Raw genomic sequence first — 16,511 nt, 5'->3', positions numbered from 1 at the left:
CCTATAAAAAGGGGTAAAACCTGTCCCTTTATCAATGAAAATAGTTTTCTGTATGTTCCTGTGAAGGACACCTGAACTCTGTTTTCTCGAAGTTAGAACTGGAGGAAATGGCTCTGAAAGCTCAAAGTTCGTATTTTTTTAGGGCAAGGCTGCAAGGGTTACATGACTGGAAGTCCTCCCCGGAGGAGGCTGAGTTTTCTGCCGTCTGTCTTGCGGAGCAGGCCCGCGGCCCGCGGCTCTTCCTGCCGTGTCAACGCGGTCCCCGCGCGGATGGGCCGGGTTTGGCAGAGCCGAGCACCAAGGTGCGGAGCAGATGTCGCCGTGCTGCTTCGTGCCGAGCAGGCTCCTCTTCTGGGGACCTGCCTCCTGCTAAAATCCGGCCCGAAGCGTGAGGAGAGCCGCTGGACGTGCCGCAGCTCACCACTTGGGTTACGTGCTCTCCATCAACGTCCTAGGTCTGCTTTTACACCAGTCCTTTGCTGGCATAGAGCCTTTTGGGGTTATTGTTCCTGGGGTTCTCCAGTGGCTGCAAACAACCAGGAGCGTTTCCCGAAGCCTTGCAGCACCTGGAGGAGCCGCCCTTCGCTTGCTTTCCCACAGGATCCTGGCCCTCGACAAGTTCACGTGAAATTTAGTGGCTCTTTACTCCTCGGAAGTCAGTACTTCTGAACGTGTATTTGAGCTTTGGGGGGTGCTTAGGGGAGGTGGGGGGTGGATATGATGCTGAAGAGCTCGCAGGGAAGCTTTTGAGGCATTAAACCCAGCCGTATGAGTCGTCGGCCTGTCTTGGTTCCCTTCAGCTTTGCTGTTAGACCAACACCAAGTACGTGTAAGAAACCCTGCCCACCGCTACTGAACTGCTCTTATTGTATTTTTTTACAGCTACAGCTGCAAAAGCGGTGCTCAGGTGCTTGCCCTGTCAGATGTTTTTGCGTGTTAAGCCAGTTGCTCGGGGTGCAATGCGAGTGTCCTTGTTTGCATGGGAAAAAAAATAACCCTTCGAGGCGTTCAAAAAGAAAATTTGTAAAGCAAATGAGGTGCAGCTCTGAGTTCTCTCTGCTGGGTAGCGCTTTCTGCCTGCCTCTGTTTGCATGCTCAATTAGTTCTCGTTGTCTTTTGCAACCTAGAACCTGGTCCAAAACCATTCCTGGCAAGGTCGAGTTCTTCTCCAGCGAGGGTTCGGACACCTCCATTCCCATCCCCATCGTGCCGCTTCCAGGGGTGGATGACTCTTACCCACCCCAGAAGAAATCGTTCATGATGCTCAAATACATGCATGACCACTACTTGGACAAATACGAATGGTTCATGAGAGCCGACGACGACGTTTACATCAAAGGGGACAAACTGGAGAACTTCCTGAGGAGTCTGAACAGCAGCGAGCCCCTCTTTCTCGGGCAGACCGGCCTGGGCACCACGGAGGAGATGGGGAAGCTGGCGCTGGAGCCGGGCGAGAACTTCTGCATGGGGGGCCCCGGGGTGATCATGAGCCGGGAGGTGCTGCGCAGGATGGTGCCCCACATTGGCGAGTGCCTGCGGGAGATGTACACCACCCACGAGGACGTGGAGGTGGGGAGATGCGTGCGGAGGTTCGCGGGAGTGCAGTGCGTTTGGTCCTACGAGGTAAGGACGAGGGGGCGGCGGACGAGGGGGGTGTTTTGGGGGAGGGAGAGGCTGGCAGCAGGGGATTGCTGCCGCAGGGCCGTGCAGAAGCGGCTCCGGGGCTCGCCTCCCTTTGCCACCTGACGGTCCCGGCCGTACGGTTTGTACGCTCTCGTTTCTTACAAGCGCCGCCCCAGGAGAGACCTACACGAACTTGGAAGCAGGGAGGGAAGCGGAGGCCAATTAGGCACGCCGGGGCGGTGGGAGGAACGTTCGGCGCTCATAACGGGTGTCTTTATTTAGACACAAAGGGAATAAACCTAAATCAAAGTGGCCACAGGTCCCTGCAGTCCTGACTGCTCAAGCCGTCTTTCTTTTAGCTGGTTGTGTCCCAGTGTCAGCGTGCAAAATCGAGGCTCCCAGTGCCGCGGTTCAAACGTGCCAGGCTGACAGATGTTTGCCTTGACAGTGGCAGTTTTTCCCACCCCACAGCCGCTGCAGAGATGTCTCATCGGTGCTGGCACCGTCACGCAGCCCCGTCCTGCGCCCGCCCGCCCGCCGCGCTGCTCCTTGATGTCAGCAGAGCCAAGCCACTGCTCTTACACCGAAACTCCCGCTCTGCCCACGCGGCTGGGGCTGCGGAGTTGGCACGTCGAGGGGGGAAAAAAAAAACCAAGAGTCCCCAGGCTGCTTTTGGCAGCGTTTCTGCCGCAGCTTCCTGCTGCTGCGGGGTGCCGGGGCCGGCGGTTCCTCCGAGGGGCGAGGAGGGGTTCTGCTGCCCCGCTCCTCTGCGCCCTTTGAAGTGAGCCCTGGGTGTTTACAGACTGTCTGATCGAAACCACCTGCTGGGCTCGAGCTGCGCTTCCTAACGCTCCTCCCAGGGAAAACGCCGGGGGTTTCGCTGAGAAAGGAGAGAGGAGGTGAGAGCAGGAGAGAGAGCGAACAGTTTATCTTTTTATGCAAGCGTTTACGGCCAGCATACAACCGCTGCTTTGTGCTTCTGGGAGACGTGGTAAAGAGAGGGAGATTTCTGTCTGCGTGACGGAGGAGCCGTGGTCGCGGACGGCGACGGGTGCTGCTGCTGCCTCGCTCTTACCAGCAGTGACTCGTGTTGAACTCTTGATGTGTTTACTGAATCCTCTGCCCCCGAGAGCTCTTGCTTCGTTTCAGTTCACAGTTCGGTGACAGGAAGGCCGCTGTGGAAGGGGAAGGAGGGTTCCAGCTGCAGTAGTTTATTCCTATCTGTCGGTCCTGAGGGCTTGCTGGACTACCAGCCGCTCTCCACATTCCCAGCTTACCGACCTGGAACTGGTTTATGCAGTGCCAGTGTCGTGGTTAGCCCTTAGCAGGAAGTCAGTAACGTTTTTTCCACCGTTTTTGGCAGCATAAAATTTTCACTCTAGCCGTTCCGAATCGGAATAACTTTCCTTGTGAATGCCTCTCCCATGGGGCATTTGCGAGCTTACTGCGGGTCAGCACCTGGGCTCTGCTGAGACTGGCAAAGACCCCTTGGAGTCAATCCGACCCCATTTGGGCTTGAAATAACTAATGATGGCAAACAACTGCACTAGGAATGATATCTGACAGGGTGAGGTTGGGCTTTTCCTCAAAATCAGTTTCGTTTGGTCAGCCACTGTTCAATTATCCGTGGTGCTGGGTGCTCCCAAGTGCCGTGAAGTCCTTTCGTGCAAAGACGTGAGATGCCAAAGCTCTGCTGCTTGGGAGGGAAGGAGGATGCTGGGTGGTAAAAGCACGCCTCTTCTGCGAGGAGCAGCCCTGCTCTCATCCAGTCGAGGGTTTTCAGCTGAAAAACCTGTCATCTTTCCGTTTTTTCGGTGCGGTCCTCTCACTGCCCAGACAACTTGATTAAATGCGCCTAGTATTTTATTTAAGATGAACCAATAGCCGTGCGAAATAACACAGCTGCCCTAACAGCTGTGGTAGGAGAAGCTCGGGGTAAAAGCGACGTTTTCCGTGCCTCGTACGTTCCCAAATGTCAACTAAGAGGCGGCTGTGAGCGCGGTGCAAGGCGTTGTGTTTCAGTGAGCTTCTGGTGGAGCAAAGAGTTGGTCTGCACCAGGGCACGGCGTCCTTCACAGCTCCCACCGAAAGGGAAGCGGCTGCAGCGCGAGGTTCAGCAGGCAGAGCTGCTTCGGCCTCACAAAAACCCAACCCAGACAACCCGAACTTCCCCCTCTCATCCTGCGCGTCCCATTGAGCAGCACCAGCGAGGAGCTCACGTCTCCGGCCGCGGTCACCCCCAGCTCCCTGCTCCCACCCGTAGCGCCTCGGACACGCGGAGCCCTGCAGGACCTCGCTTTGGGTGGGTTTTTTTTTTTTTCCCCTGTGCTGTTCTTGCCGTGGGCGCTGTGCCCGGAGGCATTTTACTCATCTCCGTGACTGTCACTGCCCCCTTTCTCTGACTTCAGGATCCCACAATGTCCTCACTGTGCTGCTCATCTCCACTGGCTCGTTCCCTGGGGTTGTGCCCAAGCGCAGCTCCAGCCCCGGCTCTGTGTTCCTCTGCTCTCAGCAGGCTGTCTCAAAACCCTCTTTTTCCCCCCTTCCTGTGTTTCTGTCGCTTCGCTGCTCTCCGCGGTGCCTCGCGGAGCGCTTCATTAGCGGCACCGCTTATTTCAGGGCTTGTAAGGGTTTGCTCGTGCTCTTCCTGCTGTCAGGAGCTTTTCAGTAAATACAGCAGGAAGAACTGACGCCGCGATTCTTCGGGCTTCCTGCTTCACCCCGCCCCAGAAGAGATGCCACAAAAATAACAGGCAGGTTTGGGGAGAACTGAAACTCCCCTGCGTCCGCAGCGCATCAGGAGCAGTGGATGGATTTTAGGCTCCTGGGGCCCGGCTCGTAGCCGTGGCCCTACAGGAGACGGGTCGGGTGAGTCACGGATGAGACATACCTCTGAAAATGTTCTGTGTGGCGAGGGGTTGTCATCGTCGTGAAAACAAAACCGAGACAGCCGCGGCCGCTTGACGGATAGCTCCAAAACTCGGCCCTCCGTGGGGTGGAGCAGACAAAGCTGTGGACTTTGTGCAGCACGCCGGGAGAAAAAGTCATGAAAAGAACGGAGCTGTGAAGTGTTTGAGGAGTGCAGACGGGAGCTTCGTGCTTTGGGGCGATGCACAGTGCGGGCCTTCCTCCTGCAGGGGAGGAAAGGCTTGTGCTGAGCTCGCTAGGAAGTGACTCTGCACTTCTAGGGAATATTGGTGTTCTGGACATCTGGTGCTTTTCCTTAGCAGCAGTTTACATACTTAAGCCTCCTTCTTTCGTAGCTCACCCAGCTGCACAGACCCCAGGGGTGCTGGAGGTGTGCGTTGTCGCGCGCTGCGGCGCTGTGCCACGCGCTGCCCTGCTTGCTCAGCCTGAGGACGCCTTTCAGCGTTGGGGACAGCGTCTGGTTTGTCATTTAAACGGTCCCAGCGTGTTCGTGGTCTGCTTTCATTTTGAGTTTAGCGTTTCCTTTAAATGCGTCTGAGTTACGGAGCTGTTGTTCTGCAGCTCAGTGTTGTTTCGATCTTGTTTGTCTCGTTCTAAGACGCGGTGTTCAATATCCTCAGCATCGGAGTGCTGATAACTTTACCACAAGCCCTTTGTAGCGGCCAGAAATCGAGGTGGTGCTGATACGCACCCCGTTCATCTCTTCGGCATTAAAACCCGTCCGACACGCGTTGCTTTCAGGTGAGCCCAGCAGCTTTGCTTCCTGCCCTGCGGTGGAAACAGCTGGACCCAGCGAGCAGCTCGCGCTCCGCCTGCGCCGCCCCTGGTTTTCCTTCTCCTCTGGCTGAGGCAGTGACAGAAAGGAGGAACACAGCAGTAAGGGGGGTACGGAGGGGGAAGTGCTTTCCTCCACACCGCCACCAAATGCTCTTAAACCTCCAGAAGCGAGACTTTTTTTATGTGTATGGTACAAATGGCAAAAAGGGTCGTGACAAAGGGAGCGAGCGCAGCAGGGAAGAGCAGCCCGAGCCTCTGGGCGTCGGCTGGGGGAGAAGCAGGGTGGTGGTGACTGCGGGTACTGGGGGGCTCCTGGGAGAAGGGTGGGTTCGAATTAGCGTTTTGTGCGGTCTTTCATCTGCAGTAATTGAAGGTAATTGCTGCTCTGAAATCCACTGAAGTTAGGAGAGCCCTTAAAGTGCGCCTCGGATCTGCCAAGTACGTTGGCAGCGCCGGAACGTGCTGCTTCTGGAAGGGACTCTGCCCTGAGCAAAACTCAGGTTTAGGGTTGTACGAAATAATCCGAATGACGTTCAGAAATGCCTTCCGTTCCTTCCAGAAACCTACGATGTGAGCTGCAAGTGTGAGAGAGAGGGAGGATACAGGCCTGCCCGCTGTTTTAGGGTGGATGTTTGTAAATGGACCTTTCTCAAGCGCTCGATTTCATCTTTGAAGCGCTTCAGAGGTGTCTGCTTGGCTTCAGAATGAGAAGTGGGTGGCTGTTTGTCCTGGGGGAGTGCACGAACAGAGCCTGAGCTCCGTGAGGGTGGTGAGCAGCGGTTCCTTGTCAGGGCACGCAGGTAGGAATAGAGGAGAGCCTTATCCGGGCAGGGGGGTGATGCCTGGGCAGACTGAAATACCTGCCCGATGTGACAGGCAGTCTGTGGCTGCAGGGGGGGAGGCAGCGAGGTACGGCCACAGGGCTCTAATTTTAGTGGCGGTGTTTGCTCAGGAGGAGGGCAGGGAGGTCACAGGAGGGAGCAGCCGGGGTTGGCGAAGCCAAGGCGTGGGCTGGGAGGATTCGGGATAGGAGGAGAGACCTCAGATCTGCGCCCAAGTCCTGACCGAGCTCTTTCACTTCAGAAAATAATTACGTATTTGAGAAACAAATATTTCAGAGGGGAAGAACTGACTTGACACCACTAGGTCGTTGCTGACTGACCTCTGAACTCAGGTTGGTAAAGGCTTTTTGTGTGTTGTGGGGATCAAGACCTGCTCTGTATCGAGCTCCGAGCATCATACTGAGGTCACTTGAGCCTGGATCTCGGTGACTTTCTGCCAGCCCTCCGTTTGAAAGGGGAGGGCTGCGTGATTCGGGCTTCCATGTGCCTTGCGAGCTGGAGGTGCTGCTTGGGACTGACCCATTTCTGGTGAGCACAGAGGCAGCGAGCGTGTTCCTGGCGAGCTGGCTGGCTTGCTGCAGTGCCTGCGCTGGGGGCTGCGTGATGCTGTAGTGCAGACACCAAGGAGGCTTCCCCCATGAAGCCAGAAAACAGAAATATTGCTTTTTTTTCCCCGTTATTGGCTTTTCGAAGTGCAGTAGTTCTGCTAGGAGTCAGGATCCGTCAGCCTGCCGAGTTGGGTGGCTGTCTGGCTTAGTTCTTGTCGTGAGGACAAGCCAGCGAAGGCTAATCCGTCGTGGCACGGCCGGATCAAGAACCCCGCTGTAATACCTCCTCATCCCACTTGCTTAATTAAGGCGCACGGAGGATGCGTGGGGCTGTGAGTTCGTTCAGCTGAGCAGCCGTGGGGACAGGAGGGAGGGGAATCGGAGCCCAGAAGCTTCCCAGAGGATTTTTCCCTTGTGAGCTGGCCGCAGGGCTGCCCCGTTTCTGCAGGGTGGGCGCCTGCTTTGTGGCCCGCCGGCGCTGCGAGGCACAGCGGGAGGAGAACATCCTTCCTCTGCCCCTCAGGAGCTCGCCGGCGACTTCGCGCTGTAATCCCAGAGCCGCACGCCGCCTGTCGTGGGCGAATCCCACCTGCCTGGAGACCTTGAAAGGGCACGGGGAAATTCAGCCTCTGGTGGGTTATAACCCAGCGGTACCCGTGTGGGCAGCTGGCTCCCGTTACGCTTTGAGCTGGCCGCTTCCACGTTAGTTAGTGCTTATCTCTGTGTATAAAAGGCCAGGGTGGGGTGGAAGAACAAACCTCCTCGGGCTTCCCTCCGCATAAACAAAATCTCAGCGAAATGCCCCAGGTGACAAGACAGGGGAAAAAAAAAAAAGTTAAAAAAAAAATTGACTTTCTCACTTGCAGTGGACACGAAGCGGCTTCAGCTGGGGCTCTTGGCCTGGGAGATTTTCCCCTCTATAAGCGGAGGGCAGCAGTGGCCTGGATGCTTTGGGGGCGAGGTGTGTGTAAACCTGGGGGGGGACAATACCTGCTCTTCTCCCCTCGGGCTGCTCCGGCCCAGCTGGGTGAGCAGCTTAAAGCACCGCCAGCACGGAGGTGTCAGAGCCTGCGAGGCAGGGAGAGAAAAGCCAGGCTTGTGTGGCGTTGGGAAAGGAAAACAAGGTGGGGAAGGGGCTCGATGTGAACCGCCTGAGGTCACCGAAGGGGTGGCAGAAACGCCTCCAGCTCCCGTGCTTCCAGTGCTGGCTGCCCCGTGCTTGGTATTTGGGGGAATACTTAGGTTTTTTAATAAAAGCGATTAAATTATTGCAAAGAAACAAAAGGTGGATCTTTTAAATGGATGGATACGATGGGTGTTGATATAATATCTATTTTTACTTGGATAAAACACAGTTTACCGTAAAGCATCATTTTCTTTTGCACTCAGAGTGAAGGAGCCCAGATCGTTATCCAGAGCTGCTCTAGGCACTGCTTGCAGCCAGCCGTGTAGCATCAGCCTGCTTCGAAGGCTTTTCTTAGTGCTTTGGGGGGAAAATAACACCCAGTGGGCTGCCGCTGCTTCGATGCAGCACTCTGTGAGCGCTTCCCCGTGCTTGGTGGGCTGGGGCAGCCCCTTCCTGAGCTGCCAGCTCACCGCGCTGGCAGTCACAGGTCTGCTGCTGGGGAGAGCTCTCAAAACCAGGGCAGCCCCCATCTCGGCCCAGGAACTGCTGATTCCTGTTCTCTTTCCACATTTCCTCCTCCGAAAGCCACCGTCGGGTGCTGCCGAGGCAGGCGGCGAGGCTCAGCGTCGGCTCTGGGATGGCTGGCGCTTCGCGGATGGCCCTGGAGAAGGTGCAGGAGGACAGCCCGCAGGTTTCGCCCGGGCCTCTGCCTGTGTCTGACGGCTCTGCGGGCGGCGTGCGCCATCCTCCTGCGGCCTGTGCCCTGTGCCGCCGGAGGATTAATTGCTCGGCATCTGCCTAACCTCATTTCCTGTAGAAACCTCCCTGCCGGAGACCTGCTGCTGTTGTTTTGCCTTCCAAACCCATCCGATTTGGAAAAAAAAGAACTCGGTTCTACTTTGCTGGGCTGTTGCACCGTCCTTAATGGATCGCTGAAATGCTTAAAACACGTTAGCACTAATTTCCTGTGTTAAAAGCTTATCTGGGCTCCTGGCGGTGCGAACTTTCATGGTTATCAGCTGGAGACCTCTTAAAATCTTGCCAGAAATCCTGCTTGCCCAAAGGGTGGGGATTATCTTCCAACAAAATGACCTTTATGTGGCACGGAGAAGTTGGGAACATAACTGGGAGGGCCGGGGGGACCGACCGGTGGTGATTTCTTAGATCCTGAAATTCTGGGTAGGAAGCATGTTTGGGGTCCCTGCAGAACCGAAAGTTCAGTGCTGGTTAGTTTCTAAACCCCACTCCTGAAAGTGGGTTTCCGCTGCTTCCCTCAGTGAAAGCAAGGCAGGCGTCAGCGATGATCTCAGCCGCATTTTGAGCAAGTTCAAAATATTGCTGCAGTAGGGAAGCAGAAGTTGTGGCAGATTTTTATCGGTGGGATGCTCGAGAATGGGTTCAGCCTCATGCCGGGGCCTTGCAGCTTGTGTGGTGATGGCGGTGGCTTCAGAAAAAGTCAAAAGCTCGAGTGTAATTTAAATTGCTGCTGGTGGCCCCAAATGCTTCTTAAGACCTTTTGAACTGGAAAGCTCCTTATCCGCCTATACAACGTCCGTGCCGCACTGCGTACCGTGATGAGGAGCCCTGCGGACGGAGGAAGACCCCCGCAGCGAGCTCTTTTCCAGCCCAGCAGGTTCCCTGCGCCCAGGTAAGCTCTGCAGGCTGCACGGCGCCCTTGGAGCTGAGATGCTGTGCATCTCGTGACGTCCTGGCAACGTTGCTGGGGCTGCGTTTTGTGTCCGCTCCGGCGTGCGGCTGAGAGCACGTCAGGGCAGGATGGAGCCCCAGGTGATGATGCTGGGCTGTGAGGTGCAGCTCCTGGACCTCGTACTTCAGATGAATTAACTCAGAAAGATGGCTGGGAGAAGGCACGACGTGCTCCCGTGTAACCACGGAGCACGGGTAGGGTCGTGCCCACTGCATCTAAACTCCATGCAAGGCTCTGGGGTTAATCCTCCCTACTGAATGGCTTTGGGGAGCTCCAGCTGAGAGCTGTGTTTTTGCTCTTGGAAGCTGCCTTCGGAAGCATCTGGCACTCTTCGGGGATTAAGCACAGGTTCTTAGACAGAGGTTAGGATTAGCAAGGAAGGAAGCAGGAGCCCACAGTTTGGGCTCAGGCAGCAGTTCCTTAGGAAGCAGGATGATGGTAGCAGAAGAGCTGCTTGCGGGTCCCGGAGTGCTCCTGTCCTCTTCTCCCTGCTGGCACAAGGAGGGAAGCACAGCGAGGAAACACCAAGAAACCCCAACCGTGGACTGTGACCATGCTCGGCCCTTGTGGGTGGCTTGGAGAGGCACGGGGCTGGTGGTGGAAGCTCGCTGCCTGCTCCTCCCCACGGCTGCTGCCTCAGCTCGGTGCCACCGGTGAGAAAAGGGCGCTGAGAATCGCAGCGGAGCATTAAGGAAGGTTCCTCTGCTCATAAGCCTTCAATGGGTTTAATTACTTGGCAGTAACTTCTTTAAACCGTATTTGAGTTGAAGCTAAATGTTTTGGCTGGTTATGTCACCGCTGTATTAGCGAGGAATGCAGGAGAGAGTGCTAGTTTGTATTAACGGAGCTGCCTTAATCCTTCGTAGCCGTGCTTTTTAACGTGTTACTGTCTTACAGGGAGAGAAAACATTTGCCCATGAGACAGCAGAGCTCGCTCCTCAGCGTTTCTGCGTAAGGCAAATGTTCTTTGTCCTTAATAAGGACTAGGAAAGTTCTCAGTAGTGGGTGTCCATAATTAATGGTCAGTGTGCATGAGTGCTGGGGGGCCAACTGTCTGCATCTGAGGTCTGGCTTTTTGTAAATACTTTTTCCTACAATCCTGCTCCATTTATGGGTGGGTTGGAAGCCTGACCCCATTTTGAGTGGTTCCATACAGCCTTCAGCCCCGATGTTTCCCTAACAATGGCCCTGTTGGCCTGGGGTGACTCCAGCACGCACACCTCTCGCGTTCGCCGTCCAGGTCAGCAAAAGTTTTCTTGTGAGCACGCGTATCTTTGCTGTCCTGACAAGAGAGAAATTTGTTTAACCTTCTCACGGATGATTTGTTAAGAAACCTCACCCTTACCTTGCCTTGCATGTTTGTTTAACCTTATCAGAGCTTACTGAGCTGACATGCTCGGTTTTATATCCTTCTCCTGTTGAAGACACTTCCTAACATCTTTGGCCAAGGGGAACTTCATTAAAGACAAAAAAAAGCGAAAACCAACCCAGAGACAGTAGCGGGTTTAATCTTCACAAAGCAGCAGGGCTTTTGCCTCCCTGGGAATATTACGAAGCTGTGACTTTTCCAGGTTTTGAGCAGAGCGATTTTTTTGTGACTTTTCCAAATAATCTTTCTCCCCCTTCTCTGGCTCCTTGGCATTGAAACCGTGCTGCAGTCGCTGTGAGAGCCTCCTGCAGCTGCGTGTCGCCTCGCCGCTGCGTTGCAACGGGCCCAGCTGCAAGCAGAGCCACCTCCGATCCCGTGGAATAACGTGAGCAGCCGAGTCCCGACGTCTGCTGCTGGTATCGTCACCGCTGCGTGCGCTTGTCCGGGGGAGAAAGCGTCCACGTGGCTCCTTATCTATTCCGGGCCAAAAATAACACCGCGGCTCCTGCGGCCTCAAAGAACGAGCCTGGTCTCGGAGCGGGGAACTAGGGTGAAGGTGAAAAGGATAACTGATGGGGTAAAAGGCAGGACTGGGGGCCTGAGGGTTAGGATGGCAGGGCTCAGGACCGCGGGGACGAGTCCCTGCTGACCCGCAGCTCTGCCCTCCCTGTGCCACGCAGCGCGGGTTTGCTGCGGGAGGAAGATGAGAGGTGAGGGCAGTGTCACCTCCGTGCCGTCGCGGCACGGCTCCCCACGGACCCCCGCGGGGCTCTGCAGGTCGTGTCTGCGTCCCGCCATCTGCCCTCGCGGCTCCCGGGGCGGAGGAAGCGTGAAACGCGCGGCCCGGCTCGCTCGGCTAGGTGGTCGGGGACAGAAAATGCCTTGTTCCCCGTCAGCCCGCACAAAGGCTGCTTTATAGGCGCTTGGCCGTACGTCTGCCGAGGTGCCTCAGCCTGCTAGCAGTGGTTACTGCTGGAGGTATGCGGGCGCTGGGGCTGCGATGGACAGGGGGATGTTGTTCGTGCGCTGCCTCCCCTTCCTTCTGAGGGCAGGGAGCCGCGCGGCGGCCCGGTGCTCGTGGTGATGGAGCGGTGCCTCGGAGGCTTTCCCTGCGAAAGCAGGACTGGAATCCTCCCGTCACACACGTGGGGACGGACCTGGCCCGAAACGCAGCCTGCGCCAGTGTGGAGGGACCCCAGTCCCCAGCAGGGCACGTCCCAGCTGGAAGGGATCCCCGGCTTCGTAAAGTTTTTGATTTTCTTTGCAGCCTCTGGATTGCTTTCCCCCCCGTCTTTCCCCTCCCCAGCTTCTTGCCCCGTCTGCCCGAAGTCATTTTTCTCCTGTCCGTGTCCTCGTGCTGATTTCACACAGAGACTTGGCTGCAACCAGCCCTGCCCACAAACGCACACTCATCGTCTGAAACCTAGGGGAGGGAGCGAAGGGAGAGAGGCGGCCGTCGGCTGGCGGAGCCCTGCTAAGTGCTCGCTCTCTGAAGTTCGCCTCCTTTGGCTTTTAGGCATCTTCACAGTTTGCCATCTCCTGCCTCCTGTGTTTGGTTTTCTTTGCCTTTTTTTTTTGTTTTTAACCCCCCAAAGCTAGCTGACAGCCCTCCAGTTCCGTTCCCAAATAGCATTCTCATGCTGTCACCGCTGGCTCTGGGACTCGAGGGAGAGCTTGGGTGGAAAAACAGCTTCTCATCGAATTACCAAGAGATGGATCTCATGGGATGAAGGAAGAGCACAGGAGGGACGTGCCCTGTTTCCCATTAAGCTCTTTCCCTTTAACATTTTCTTGTGCTCCAGTAGCATGGATAAATATTGAAAACTGGAAGCTGAATGTGTCAAAAGGTGCCATGGGGCAGGTCCGGGGTACGAGCCACTGCCGGGTCTGTGTCCTTCGAGAGCGGCAGCTCTGCCCTGGGGACGTGTGCCCCCACTTGCTCTGTCCTCTGGGGACTGTGGTGCTCTCGCCGAAGGTTGCTTGGGCTTTGAAGACGCATTTAAGCTTTCTGCCGCCTCTCTCACAAGCGGGTGAGAAATTACTTTTCGACTTAATTTCAGACTGGCTGTCGTTCTCAAGCAAGCCTGGAGAAGCGCGGTTTTGACCTTGCTGGCGGGGAAAACTTGGAGGAACCAGATTTCCCAGGACGCTGAGGGAGGATTCTTAGGTCTAGAATCCTGTGCTTCGGCATCAAAGCGCCTGCAAACCTTCCCGTGCCCCCTCGGTGGAAGGAGAGCTCTCCTGCACGGCACAGGGTTATCACCGGGGCACCGCAGGAGGAACCGTCAGGGCAAGGTGGGGAGTCCAGGAGGTCCTGGCCCGGTGTCCCGCAGCCAAACCACACCTCCCCTCCCCTCCTGCACCAGTCACTTCAATTAAAATTCCACCATCAGGGCCGAAGTGAGGGCAGGCAGGAGCAGACTTGTTTTCGGGAGGGAGGACTGAATTTTCTGCCGGAATGGGCCTTTTCTCAGGGTGAGCTCAGGAAATGCTCCCCCCGCCACCTCCTCCACCGGTTCGGTGCAGAAAAGCCACAGGTCGAAATTGCAGAAAATAATCAGCATTGTCTGCTTCGGATCCCAGAGGGCATCAAAGAGCGAACGAATTGAGGAGCCCTGCGGGGACAAAGCTGCGGTTCTCCGGCAGCCTCTCTGAACCAGAGCCCAGGGCACTCATTGAAGGCAATTTGTTAATGAAGATCGGGGGAGCCGAGCAGGAGAAGAGATCCCCCCCGGCACCGGGAGCAGCGTGCAGGGTTGGGGAGCAACCTCCTGGAGGTGAAAGGTGGCGAAAGCAAGAGAGCCAGAGCGAAACCCAGGGGGGTCGTAGCGCGGTGGAGTCTGAGAAATTCCAAATATTCTAAACAGAGGTCCCATGAGCAGAGATACGAGGGAACCAAATTCCTTTGGCGTTTGCAACGTCAGGCTGGCTGAAGTAGCCGCTCTTGTGCAATGCTCTGCTGGATGGTTACTGAGCAAACGCTGCTCCTTCCGCAGCTCACGGCAAACCAATTTGTTTCCAGCCACCCGTGTAAAGCAGGTAGCTGTGGCACGGGCGCTCCTGTGCAAAGGGTCAGCGCAGCGACACGAGTTGAGGTTGGAAGTGCTGGAGGGTGGAGGAGAAGCAGGCTTGCAGTTCCTGAGCAAACTGGCTCGTTGAGGAGTGTGAAGACGAGGCAGAGCTTCACAGCCCCCTAGTTGCCGGCGGTTTCTCCGGTAAGAATGCAGGAGCTGGGCAGGTGGGGGGGGAAAGGCAGAGGAGGACAGAGATGAGCTTTCAGAAAGGAAATCGGTCTCAAAAAAAAATTGAGTAAAGAGCAAAATGTTACAAGGTGCGAGTTGGGGAACAACCTGCTGTTTGCCCTGGCTCGCGCTGTGACACGGCTCTAATCCTCAGAGCCGGATATCATATCTGATGGGCAGCAATGGTCTCGTTCTTTCTAGACGTAGAACTCCCCTGTGTCTGTCTCCCCTAGGCGAGGAGGAATACCTGCCAGGGAAGCAATGCTCTCTGATTCTCAGCTGCTTCGGCACGCCAGCAGAACCATCCTGCGCTAAAGGGATGCCGCAGGGACGTGTTCTGGCGTGGCAGCCGAGCTCAATCGAAGGGGGAGCGCTCGGGCACCTGCTTGGTGGCCAGCACAGACGAAGCGCCGAGCAGCCTGCGTCGTAGCTGGTATCGTTTCATGCCTCGTTACCGTGCTGAACAGTCAGCTCTTCGTTCAGAACCGAGGTCTGAAAGTGACTTCTGAGAGCGTGTTTTCTTCCCGGCCAAGCAGAGGGTGTGCAGCGAAGAACAGTGGCTTGGATTTTGTTTTTCTTCGGTAGCCAACATAACGTCACCGGTTGTCTTTGTGCCTGTGTCTCTTTGTGTGGTGGGGCAGAACAGCCGTGTCCAGCTCGGGGTCGGTGCCAGTTTCATCAATATGATGATTATACGCAGAAGAAAGGAGCTGCAGTGGTTCTCGTGGTGTTTCAGTGGTAAATAATAGGGAAATATGGCCATCTCTTGATATTCCGGTTCGGCTCCACAGGTTGCTGTGCATTGTGCTGGAAAGTCCCCTTTTTCTTGTAACCCTGCGTGCTCATGCACTCTGTGGTTGGCTAAAGTAAATGTTCCCATCCTCGTGTGTGCTGGGCTATAACAGAACCGCTGTAAAATACTCCAGACCCCGTTCCTGAGCGTTGCTGCATGGATAATGCCGTCATGTTTTTCTTTATTTTTAAATCCTAAGAGTCGCTGCAGTCCTTTCTACGCCAGCCTTTGGGAACCAGACCACAGCTATAACTTTGAAACTTGGAAATACCCGTGCAGCCTCAGTCCTGTGTCCCACACCAGACAATAATGAGCGCTGAAAGCTAAACTGAGCCCATTGATATGGTGATGATCAGTACTTTTCTCTTTCTGATTAACATTCAACCTGTGTCTTCTATAACGTTTCGAACAAGCCATGGGATTGTCCATTCTTCTTCGATCCAGTTGCCCGGTGGATTCGAGCCCGTCCTGCCAGGGAAGTTGCTGGCGCCGTGTCCCGTTAGGGCGGTATCCCTGTTGGCCTGGGATGCAGTTTTGGGTGATAAGTGTGATCCAGTTGGGGTTGTTTTCACTTCCCCACGAGGGAGCCTGTGACAGACGGACGGCGGAGCGAGGCCCTTCTGCGTTTGACCCGTTGCAATCCCGTGCGGGTTGCTGCGTCCCCGCGTGTCGCGCAGGAAATGCCGGGGGCCGTGGGCTGCAGCCCTCGCTTGGGAAAGCTCCGGGGCCAGGAGATTTTAGGAGAGGCGCGGTAAATGGCCGGACGCCACGCGGTTCTTTGGGGAGCGATAAGCGAGCGAGAATAGACGCAGATATTTTTAATGGGGTTTTAATGTAAATCTAATGCAGTTTAGGCAAGCGGCCTGGTAAAGGGAGAGCTTCTTGCCTGCACTCTAGGGGAGCTTTTATTCCTGGGCAGCCTCTTGGTAAAGCCGGATGCTCCGGATCCCCCTGGGCTCTCACCAGCGGGTCCCTGGGGTGGTGGATAAGCTGTCTTGTTGCTCTTGGCCATAGGAAGGTGTCTGTAAGTCACCAGCCCTTGGCAGTTGTCCTCTGGGGAGGGGGAACTCGGCCGTGGCGGGCTGGCAGCCCTCCCAGGTGTAAGGCACAGCGAGGGAGGAAAGGGGAAGGAGGAGGATCCATGCCATGAGGGCAAACGCTTGGTCGGAGGTCAGAGCTGGGAGGTGTTCGGGTGCTAGGACAGCCTGGGAAACTCAGATGTCTCAGGAACTGGGAGGTTTGTAAGAGCTGAAGGTGAATGAAGATGGAAGGGCCCACAGAGGGCACTGGGGCACGACCGCCCGTGGGCTTTGAGTTCCAAACCAGAGCTGTTGGCAGCTCGCAGGGCTTCGTCGGGCGGCCGAATCCCTGCCTGCCCAAACCAGAGCCCGCTGGGCAGAACGGGAGCCTGGAGAGGTGACGGGTCGCTCCGGCTTGTTTCTCTGTCTTCTGTTTGTGGGGGCGTGCTAGAACGACGGAGGATTTGCACGTGTGTGTGTGTGCTGTGTCTGTATTCCCCTGAAGGAGAAGGCACAGTGGAGATGCTCTGCCAGCA

At 56.0% G+C, this 16,511-nt stretch overlaps 1 protein-coding gene across 1 annotated transcript in view; it reads left to right on the top strand.

Moving 5' to 3' along the window:
• Positions 1 to 16,511, top strand: part of CHSY1 (chondroitin sulfate synthase 1) — a 66,653-nt gene that overhangs the window by 7,163 nt on the left and 42,979 nt on the right. Inside the window, exon 2 of the mRNA XM_035554633.1 lies at positions 1,128 to 1,623. Within this exon, the coding sequence (XP_035410526.1) occupies positions 1,128 to 1,623 (496 nt within the window). The remainder of the gene's footprint in view (positions 1 to 1,127; positions 1,624 to 16,511) is intronic.

This window comes from Cygnus atratus, chromosome 11 (assembly GCF_013377495.2).
Source record: "Cygnus atratus isolate AKBS03 ecotype Queensland, Australia chromosome 11, CAtr_DNAZoo_HiC_assembly, whole genome shotgun sequence".
Lineage (NCBI taxonomy): Eukaryota > Metazoa > Chordata > Aves > Anseriformes > Anatidae > Cygnus > Cygnus atratus.
Note: the sequence above shows the minus strand (reverse complement) of the source record. Positions and strands in the feature narration are given on the sequence as shown.